Source organism: Narcine bancroftii, chromosome 14 (genome assembly GCF_036971445.1).
Source record: "Narcine bancroftii isolate sNarBan1 chromosome 14, sNarBan1.hap1, whole genome shotgun sequence".
In the NCBI taxonomy this organism is placed as follows: Eukaryota; Metazoa; Chordata; class Chondrichthyes; order Torpediniformes; family Narcinidae; genus Narcine; species Narcine bancroftii.
In genome coordinates, this window is record NC_091482.1 from 41,433,562 (window position 1) to 41,445,018 (window position 11,457).

An 11,457-nucleotide genomic window follows, 5' to 3' on the forward strand; every position below is an offset into this window, starting at 1 on the left:
TTGGGGTCATTGCAGTCTTGCTGGGTGGACACGTGGGGTGGGGGAGGAATAATGTTGTTCATGTGCATTTTGGCGGTAGTTTTTTAAATTTTTCGTCGTGGTCCTTCCAGAGGCCCTCCTCTGCTCGTCTCATCTTGAATGAAAAGCCCAGCGTTTGCACCGAGACCAATGCAGATGCGGAAACATCCTCCCGCAACTACCTCGAGCACCGAAACTCCGGTTGAAATCCCGCGGCGTTTCCTTCTCAAACGGGAAAGTAAAAACATGGCTAAGGATGCGGCCCCTTTAAATGCAGGCAAGCGAGCTCCTGTTCCCGCCTCCTTCGAGCTCCTACTGGCTGGTTCCACCCAGGACGCGAGCCGTCACTGGCTGCCGTTCGCGGTCGATCAGGCTGCGGGGCAAGGAGGCGGAAGTGCGCTCTCTTCCGCGTCTCTGCCCCGCAGCCATCTATCTCTGTGCTCTTTTCTGGAGCGCCAGAAACGTGGGGAATCTGCACCCGAGCCGCAGTGATTCATATTTGCAGCGGGACCGACAGGTTGTAAACTTTCATTCGGCTTCAGGCCGCTTTGACATGTTTAAAATATTTGCGCTGATGCGGGAGGAAACAACAGTCACCTCAATTCATGGCTCTTTCCATCCGCCCCATGCGTTCTCTGCTCAGGATGGCAACTGTCACAGCTGCAGCAGGAACTGGAGGAAAAGCATGTGGTAGCTGGACGGTGGCATCAGTGAGCAGGGTCTTCGAGAGCTTTTCGAGCCCTCGCCGCCTTCCACCCAAGCACATGACACCACAAGGCAGACCCTTACATGACAGCACAAAAAAGCAGGCCCTTCTCGTCTGTGCCGAGCAATTGCTATCCTTTTAATGTACCTGTAGAAATCCTGAGCATCTTCCTTCATGGCTGCCATTCTCCTTGTTGCCGGATGTGCTACATACCTCTGTCTCTGAACCAGATCTATAATAACCCTTGAAAACCAAGGCTCCCTAGGCCTGATAGCATTCCCTTTAATCCTGGCGAAAACATACAAACTCTGTACTCTCAAAATTTCACCTTTCTGGCACATCCTTGCCAGAAAAAAAATGTCCCAATTCATACATTCTAGATCCTTTCTCATTTCCTCAAAAATAGCCTTTCTCCAATTTACTTCTGTCACCTGTCCTGTCTCGGTCCCTTAAAGGAGATCCAGTATTGCACTCTCTCAAGCTGGTACCTCTACATATTAATTTAGAAAACTTTCCTGAACACATTTGACAAACTCCCAAGCTATCCCGCCCTTTTATACAGTATGAGATTTCCAGTCAATATGTGTAAAGTTAAAATCTCCTACTATCACAACCTTATGTTTCCTGCAGCTGTCTGCTATCTCGACAGATTTGCTCCTCCAATTCTCATTGATTAATGGGTAGCCTGTTATACAACCCCATGAGTGTGACCAGACCTTTCCCATTCCTCAGCTCCATCCATACAGCCTCAGTACACAATCCCTCTGGTCTGTTCTGTCTGAGCACAGCTATGATATTTTCCCTAATAAGCAATGCCACTCCTCCCTCTTTATCCCCCTGTTACAAGATCAAACCAGCAACCACAAAGAAGGCATATCACACAGATGAACAATTACTTTATTAACAAAAATTCACCTTCAAACTTTAATTCAAAATCCCCCCTTTTATAACATTGCCCACTGATGACTATGCAAATTTCTATAACGGTGTAAATTCCCCAGCCTCAATATAACATACGTAATTAAAGTCTAAGTTATATTTCAAACCAGCCCACAGAAAAACTTATAGACACAAAACAAGCACAAAACACACAAGACTCACAAAACTTCGATCTCAACTGAAGCAAAGATCATAAACAAAATTCAATTTGTTTGGTAAACTGAAGCCAAAAGATGTTAGAGAGAGAGAGAGAGAGAGAGAACAAAATTCGAAGTTGTCTTGTGTTGCTGCAGAGAGAGGAAACACTGGCTTGGTCCAGATCTTTCTGGCTGCCTTTGGAATGTTCATCCCTTTTAAAATGCCCAACATTCTAAACTGTCCTCCAGCCCATGACTCATGCTCTGGGCCTCCTTCCACTCCACAGCACCCCCAGTGGTGATTTATTGTCCAAGTCCAGAAATTTTTAGATCATTTTCTGCACATGCTCAGTCCATCTCCCACCTTCTCCTTGGCTCTCTAAGACAAACTGTCACTTTTTTACATAAAACCACACAACAAATAGGCCAATACACAACACAGAACTCTGTTACACTCCCGTTCCACTGCGTTTGAAGCAACGGAAGCCTAGAACATTGAGCTTCCCATCCTGCAACCAAATTTAATTAATGTCCACAATGTCAAAATTCCACATGCCACTCCACACTATAAGTTTATCTGGCTTTCCTACAATACTCCTTGCATTGTAATAGAGGCACCTGAGGAAATTTCCACAACGTTCAGCCCTTTGACTTCTAACAGTGCATGAAATTATCACATCATCTTTTCCCACCTCTGCTCCTCTATCTGCTCTGGCATTGTAGTTCCCATTCCCATGCAAATCTAGTTTAAACCCACTGGAGCAGCACTAGCAAACCTTCCCGCAAGGATATTAGTTCCCTTCCAGTTCTGATGCAAACTGTCCCATCAGAACAGATCCCACCTTCCCTGGGAAAGAGCCCAATCATTCAGAAACCTGAAACCCTCCCTCCTGCACCATCTCTTTGGATACTGCTGACTTCCCTGAGGACCCACATTGTGCAAGAGGAGCAGTCTCCTGTCTTGGCTGCCATTCTCACTGTTTATGACAAGAGGAACCAAATAAATGATATCTAAAACCTGAGCCTACCTCCTGAATCGGTTTTGTTCCTTGAAAAGGGTGGCTCTTTCTTACTTCAACTCCTTCTATCCCTTCCCTATTCTCACTGAAGCCTATTGAGCCAAAGCCTTACCACTGTGAATCAGTCCACTCCGACAATGACCACTCCTCTACACAGACCCTCACTTCCTCCAATCAGATTCTTGCTGCTGCCTCACCCCTTTTTAAATTCTAACTGCTGCCGATCCTCAGGTCACTTGACTCTCTTGCTCCAATCAGCTACTTCCTCCTATCAATGCAAATGGAATGCTCAGATTTATTTTGCGAGGGAAATATAATCCCGCCCCAATGTTCGATATAATGTATAGAATATTGGGCAGTGCGGTTAGCATAGCTGTTAGCAAATGCTGTTACAGCGCCAGCAGTCGGGAATGGGGTTCAAATCTGGTGCTGTCTGTGAGGAGTTTGTATGTTCTCTCCGTGTCTGCATGGGTTTCCTTCGTGGGCTCCGGTTTCCTCCCACTGTACTGGGGTTGTAGGTTAATTAGGTGTTATTGGGGAGCACGGACTCGTGGGCAAAAGGGCCTGTTACCTTGTATGTGTAAATAAAAGCAAGGATGTAATGAGGCTTTATGAAGCATTTATGAAGTATAGATTTGGGCTCCAGATGAAAGGAAGGATGTATTAGCATTGGAGACACCCAGAGGTGGTTTACAAGGATGATCTCTGGAATGATGGACTTTCATATAACGAGAATTCGAAGGCTCTGGAATTGTATTTGCTGGGGTTTAGACAAATGAAGCTGGGGGTCTCCTTGAAACCCATGGAATACTGAAAGGCCTGGATATCGTGGACATGGAGAGGACGCTTCCTCTGGTGGTCGAGTCTGTGACCAGAGGGCACAACTTCAGAATACAAACACAGAGGAGAAATGGAAGCATATGAAAATATATCGATCATAGATAGGGTAAATGGTCAGCCTTTTTTTCCAGGGTCAAATACTAGAAGGCATAGATTTCAAGTGAGAAGAGGAATGTTTAAAGGTGATTATGGGGAAAGTTTCTTTTTTACACACAGGGTCAGGTGGTTGGAATGTGGTGTTGGGGAGGTGGTTTTCTGTCAGGGACATGAACAGGCATGGGTGGAGGGATGTGGACACATGGGTGGAGGGATAAGGGATATATCCCTTTTGGTACAGTAACGTAATGAATGTCCCAAGACTCGAAGGTCCATAAAGGGACAGAGGGAATGATGTCCCTTTAGAACACAGAGGAGGAATTTCTTTACGCATACAGTGGTAAATTTGTTCCTGCGAGTGGCTGTGGAGGCCAATTCATTGGGAATATTTAAGGTGGAGGTGGGAAAGGAATCAAGGTTTGGGGGAAGAAGGCAGGAGAATGGGGTTGAAAAGGATAGTAAATCAGCCATGATGGAATGGCAGGGTGAGTTTTATGGGCCGAATGGACTCATCTGCTAATGATCTTATTGTATTACAGCCAGCAACAGACATCGTGTCCCTGAACTTCGCAGCATCAGGAGAGGTTTCCTTGGATTTTAAATCGGGTCCTGTGTGTCAGAGGCACCCAGCCATTGCTCTCCCCACCTACATTTCCAAGGCAGGGGTTTGCTCGCTGCTCACGAAGCATCTGATCAATGGAGGATTCACTGACCACAATGCCCTACATTTGGCAAAGGACTCTACAGCTGCTGTTCTGAGCAACGGGGGAGTTGGCAATGCATCCTGGGTAAGGCACTTTTCGTCGATTCAGTGCCGGGATCAGAGCCCAGCACCAGGTCTCAGAACAGAGTGCTCCTGTGGTTCTGGGGCTAGAGGACGCTTCTCTCTGAGTCCCAGCCTCGGTGTTAATTTAACCCGCTGCCCAGATCTCTGGGAGCCTCCATTAGACTGAGTACGTGCTGTGCTCTTTGGGGCAGGACTGCATTAATTTATCCCCTGGTCACACCCTCTCATCTCCACAACGATGAACCTGTTCCAGTGCTCTGACTGCAGGAGGAACTTTAAAAGGTCAAGTGAGATAATGAAACACCGCTGGATCCACACTGGGGAGAGGCCTGATTGCGGGAAGGGCTTCACTCAGACCTCCAACCAGCAGGTCCACATCGGGGAAAAGCCATTCACCTGTCCCGATTGCGGCAAGGGCTTCAGCAGACAATCAAACTTGCTGACGCATCAGAAGATTCACAGCAGCGACAGGTGGTTTGTTTGCCCTGAGTGTGGCAAACGTTTCACTCATTTGTCCCGCCTGAAGACACACCGGCAGTGTCACACCGGGGAGAGGCCATTCACCTGTTCTGAGTGCGGGAAGGGCTTCACCCAGTCCTCAAACCTGCTGACCCACCAGCTTGTCCACACGGGGGAGAGGCCTTTCACCTGCTCTGAATGCGGGAAGGGCTTCACCCAGTCTTATCACCTGCTGACCCATCAGCGGATCCACACTGGGGAGAGGCCGTTCGTCTGCCCAGAGTGTGGAAAGGGCTTCACCCAGTCCTCCGACCTATTGACGCACCAGCGGGTCCATACTGGGGAGAGGATGTTTGTCTGCCCCGAGTGTGGAAAGGGGTTTGCCCGGTCCTCCGAAATGCTAAGACACCAGCGGGCCCACACTGGGGAAAGGCCGTTCACCTGCTCCGAGTGTGGAAATGGCTTCACCCAGGTCTCTCACCTGCTGAGACACCAGCGGGTCCACACCGGGGAGAGGCCATTCATCTGCTCCGAGTGTGGAAAGGATTTCACCCAGGTCTCCCACCTGCTGAGACACCAGCGGGTCCACACTGGGGAGAGGCCATTCGTTTGCCTCGAGTGTGGGAAGGGCTTCGCCCAGTCCTCCGAACTGTTGACCCACCAGCGAGTCCATACTGGGGAGATGTTTGTCTGCCCTGAGTGCGGAAAAGGGTTCGCACGATCCTCCGAACTGCTGAGGCACCAATGGGTCCACACCGGGGAGAGGCCATTCACCTGCTCTGATTGTGGAAAGGGTTTCACCCAGGTCTCCCACCTGCTGAGACACCAGCGGGTTCACACCGGGGAGAGGCCATTTGTCTGCCCCGAATGTGGGAAGGGCTTCACCCAGGCCTCCCACCTGCTGAGACATCAGCGGGTTCACACCCAGGAGAAGCCGTTTATCTGCTCCGAGTGCAACAAGAGCTTCTCCCGGTCAAACAGCCTGATGAAACACCAGAGACTTCACACATAAAATTTGCAGAGTGTGAAATTTTTAAACATCACCATAAGGGACTGGAATCTTGTGGTTAATGAGGTATGAAATTAAAACCAGTCTTAGTATGTTGCCAATTTGCCATTTGTTTTCAGGTTCAAGTTTATTGTGTCTTGTACAAAGGTGCAGTGAGGAACTTTGTTTTGGAGCAGTCTAGCTAGACATCCCATACATAGTCCAACAAATAAGTCACAGAGCAGGAGTGCAGTTACAGAGACAGATCAGTTGGTACAAGGCAAAAACAGCATTATTTTACAGGTACGAGAATCATTCAAGGGTCTGAAAGAAACTGTCCTTGAATTTGGTGGGGTGTGATCTCACACTGGTGAGTCTTCTCCATGGGGAGGAGGGTAAAGGGAGCGTGTCTGGGGAGGGATGAGTCTTTTAATATGCTGTTTGCTTTAAAAAGGCGGCAGGAAGTGGAGGTGGAATGAATTCTCTCCGTCAATGTTAGTGACTCTGATTATATATATTTTTAAACATTAAGAATACAGCACAGTTGAAGATTCTCCGGCCCATGAAACCTGTGCTGCCCAGTTAGCCTACCGATCAGGTTCCATACAGGCAGGACTGGATTCGAACCTGGGTCCTTGCTGCTATAATAGCCTTTCGATAACCATGCCACCCAGTTACAGGAATTGAATTTCACTTCCTGGATCTGTACCAAATAAAGCAGCTGTGTTTGAAAACTGTCTTTCATCCCCTTATATCTCTGTTATACACTAAATATAGAGTAAAAGACAAGGCCATTCAGTCCATCTGGGGCCACACTGGAAGCATCCTGGCATCTCCCCTCCTGTCAGTGTTTCTGCTCCAGACCAGCCCCCAAACAGAAGTTGGCCATCAGGCCCATCGAACCTGCTCTGCCAGTCAATAAAATCATGGCTAATCTGGCCGTGGACTCCACTCCATTTACCCACCTGTTCCCTACATCCCTGTCTTACAAAATACTTGAAAAAAAGGCAACCTCCACTGTTTACTTGGGCAGAGAATTCCACAGATTCACCATTGCGAGAAGCCAATTTCTGGTTCTACCCAGATTGTGAGACACCAACGTGCTGGAGAAACTCAGCAGGTCATCAGGCATCAAAGGAAGTAAAGGGGTACTAATGTTTTGGGCCTCAGATGATCATTGACTTCCTGCAGATGTTGCGTGACCTGCTCAGTTTTTCCACAAAGTTTGTGTATTGAACTTGACCCCGGCATCTGCTGATGTCCTTGTTTAACTCCAATAGAAGGCATCAATATTGACCTCCAATTTTCAGTCACCCCTCCCTCCCACCTTCCTTCTCTTTCCCCCATCCCCTCCTTATTTGCACGTTTGTCTGATTTTGGGCATAATTAAGAAGGGCTCATGCTGGGAATGTAAACTGCCTATCGCTCTCCATGGACGTTACGTGACCTGCTGATTTCCTCCAGCTCTTCTATACATTGTTCTCAATATCCCCGTCTTAAATCTACTCCCCTGTATCTTGAGGCTCTGGCCCCAGTTTCGGTATCAGCTGTCAGTGAAAACAGCCTCTCTGCTTCTATCTTATCTATTCCATTCGTAGAAGAGTTTTTCCAGAACAACTACTTCTGCCACAAGGCCATCAGGTGGTGGTCAGCACAGAATATCTTGCAGAAACGGAGAGGTGAGGACTCGATGGGCCTGGTGGGTTAGTTCCCCGAGCAGACTCGGGACGGGTACAGTGACCGGCACTCACCTCTTTGCTGAATGCAGATTTGCAAACTGTGTGGAGAAGGATGCGAGGTTCTATGTCACAGTTTATCCCCAGCAGCAGTGTGACAGAGGGCACTCTGATCTACGGGCTGTTGCCGGGAACACACACTGATTCCAACATCCAGATACATTTTGATCGGCCCAAATCCTGTTGGTCTTTCAGCACATGGAGCTGTTAGTGCAGGAACACTGCCAACTGGCTCATTCCAGGCTGAGTGCGTGCTGAGAGATGCACTGAAGCTTGGTGCCACCAATGCTAGGGCACTGCAGAGGAGGACCACGGTCTAGAATCCTCCCATTACCGGGCACTGAGGCTGAGACCAAGGGAAATCCCTCAACCAACAGAGGGAGGAGTATCAAGGAGCCACAGTGGTGGTAATGGGGCATGGAGAGAAGAATGTAAAATGTACAATGATGTGAATATATTGATATGAATGTCAAAAGTTTGGAAAGGATTTCTTGTGAATAATGTTTTGTATATTTTTGAGGGAAAAAATCCATTAATATTGTCACCTCATCCTTCAAAACTCCAGTGAGTACAGACTGAGGCTACTTAACCAACCCCCCACCCCACCCCCACACACACTCCTTGCTGGAATTAACCTAGTTAACCTTGGCATCATCTCCAAAGCCAGAATGACCACTTCTGGGAGTGGGCTTCACATTGTCACTACTCTCTGAGGGAAGAAGTCTCGTAATTTGGTGGCACGATTGCGAACAGATAACGATGTTGCAGTTTCAGAGATCTGGACCAGGGTTCAAATCTGATGTTTTTGTATATTCTCCCCGTGTCTGTGGGCTATCCCTGGGGGCTCCAGTTTCCTCCCACCCTTCAAAATGGACTGGGGGTTGTAGGTCCATTGGGTGTGATTGGGAGGCACAGGTTCATGGGCTGAGATGGCCTGTTCCCGTGCTGTATGTCTAACAAAAATCTGAAGTATCGTACGTGAGCATCTCAGCACCTTGACCAAATATTCCATTTCAAGTTCAAGTAATGACAAAAAATCAAGAATTTTTCAAGGATTCAGATCAATGAGGGAGAAAGAACACTTCCAGGGTGCAAGCGTGCGGTAAAGTGCAGTAACATGAAAGATCAACAGAACAAAATGCCCTTCTCCTTATCGTGGATTCTGATTTGGGATGGAGACTTGGAGAGTCTCAGAGGGACTGGCACCAATTGATATTCCGCTGTGAGAAGTGGAAAGAACTTGCTCACGACTCACACTTCCATAATCAAAGAGTATATGGTTCTTTCCTAATCTACACATACTAGTTGGCCAGAACTCTCCAAACCAAGAGTGAAAGACGGAGCTGACATTATTCACATCATTCATCTTCTCACAATGTTTTATGTCCCATGTGCAGGATACAAGGACTAATGGACCCCATTAAAATGCTGATGAGTGAAAGGACAACTCCATTAACTCTCGTTGCTGAGGTTCAAATTTCTTCTCACCTGACTGATACAACCAGAATAAACAGCGTTTTTCTAGACCAAATTATTTAAATTTGGACATACAGCACGGTAACAGGCCCTTTCGGTCTACAAGTCTGTGCCACCCAATTAATCTGCAGGCCACTTTACGTTTTGGAGGGTGGAATAAAACAGGAGCCCCCAAGGAAAACCCATGCAGACACAAGGAGAACGTACAAACTTCTTTTGAACCCCAGTCCCGATTGCTGATGGTGTAACAGCATTGCACTAACTGAGCCACCCCAATCTCTCCTCCCACCCAAAGCATCTCCATCCCTCCTGTAATGAGGCAGCCAGAACTGAATGTAATCCTCTCTTCACAATGTAGTCCCTGTATGGGAATTATGATTTATGAGGTAACATTAGTACAAAAACTTTACTCAGGATTCTGTATGGTATGGTAGTGGAGGAGGACTATTGGGGGTGGGGGGGGGGGAGTTGGGAGGGTTGTGGGTGGTGACACCACTGACTTGATCTCTCTACTCTCATTTACCGAGCTACAAGTGTGTAGTGGAGGGTCTATTTACTTTGATGCTTTATTCAAACTAGTTCGCTGGTGACAATTTCTGTTTTAGTTCCACTGCTGCAGATCCAACATCGAGATTTCATCTGCACGATGCCTCTTTAAATCACATGTTCTGGACCTGCCCGAGCTTAGAAACATTTTGAAAGGAAGTTTTACATACCCTATCACTTATTTTTAAATTAAAATTGGAACCTCACCCTTTAATATCTCTTTCTGGAATACTTTGTGACGATGATATCAAACTAACTTCAATGTCATGTTTTATCCTTTTCTTCATAACCTCACTGGGGCCTCATTTCTGTGAGGAGTGCTGGACAAAGTGTTACAAATACAATTACTGTTTGATATCAAATGCTTCAGGACAATTTTTGCACCAATTATACTGCTCTTCATATAAATTACATGGACTTAATTCAAATTGTTCTGACAAATATTTTAGATGTAATAAAGAATTAAGGACTTTAGTACAGTTTGGTCTTGTGTGAAAGTAGAAAAATTATGAAAAGACTTGAATATATTACTAGAATATATATATTTATACTATGTATAAAGATACGTAAGATCCGAGAGTATTTTAATATATATGAAACAGGTATTGAATTGAAGTTCGATAAATATCAAAAAAAGTTCCTGAGTATAGCAATAGTGGTAGCGAGGTAATGTGTGAGAATAACATGGAAATCAGAAAATATTATAAGACTGGATAGGTGGCTGACTGAAATAGAAAATTGTACATCTGTGGAAAAGATTACCTAGTTTAAGGAATCAACTTGGGAATTTTTATATGATTTGGCAACAGTATATGAATTTCATTGGTAAAAGTCCATCTATGTCATCCACATTTCCCATTCCTTCCAATTAATATTTAGAAGATAAAATAATTATATTAGAATAATACGAATAGTGATATAAATATATAGATATGTATATGGGTGTTTTCTTTCTTCTATTGAGGGGGAGAAAAGGAAAAATTTTGTGTATCATTTTATATTAATCTATTTCATTGTATTCTTAGGTGAATGATTAATTATTTGTATTTGATGCAAATGAAAATTAAAATGTTCAAAAAAATTCAGTTATCCATGTGCTAAAAAAAATAGTGACCTTGAAATATTAAATATTGCAGATAATCCTTTTAAGATGTTGGGGCATCAAGGGGAGGTTCGAGACCCTGACAGCCCTCGAAGAGAATCTGTTCTTCAACCTGTGGATGTTGGTGTTTCTGACCCTTGCCTTGAGGTAGCAGTGAGGAGAGATTGTGACCAGGGTTACAGGATGCTTTATGGTGTTGGCTGCCTTCTTGAGCCAGAGCCTCACACGGATATCTGAGATGGGAGAGAGGTCGGAGCCTGTGATGGATCTCGCTGAGCTCTTCACCTCCTGGAGCCATCTGCATTCCTGGCAGTTTAAATTCACAAACCATTGTGATGCAACTGGTCAATAAACTTTCCACAATGCACCCGTTGAAATTTGATTGAATATTCAACAACATGACAAATCTCCTCAGTCCTGTTTATAGTTCTGGGGAGATGCCTTCACAAGAGAAAATAGCAGCATCAGCAAGGCTCACCAAAGAGCAAGTGTTTTGGGGCCCCGTTAGTCACAGGCACAGAGAGACATTTCTATGATGACAGTGAGGGGTGAACAGAAATGGACATGTGAGGGGGAGAGGGAAGACTGGCAAAGTGAGGGAGAAATTG

General features: G+C 45.9%; 1 protein-coding gene across 1 annotated transcript; it reads left to right on the top strand.

Moving 5' to 3' along the window:
- Positions 1–4,553: 4,553 nt before the first annotated feature.
- On the top strand, positions 4,554–11,210 carry LOC138749505 (zinc finger protein 16-like). The gene is made up of 2 exons (XM_069910930.1): positions 4,554–6,076; positions 10,884–11,210. Exon 1 carries the CDS (start codon positions 4,781–4,783, stop codon positions 6,011–6,013), a length of 1,233 nt encoding a protein of 410 aa, XP_069767031.1. The 5' UTR covers positions 4,554–4,780; the 3' UTR covers positions 6,014–6,076; positions 10,884–11,210.
- Positions 11,211–11,457: the final 247 nt, after the last annotated feature.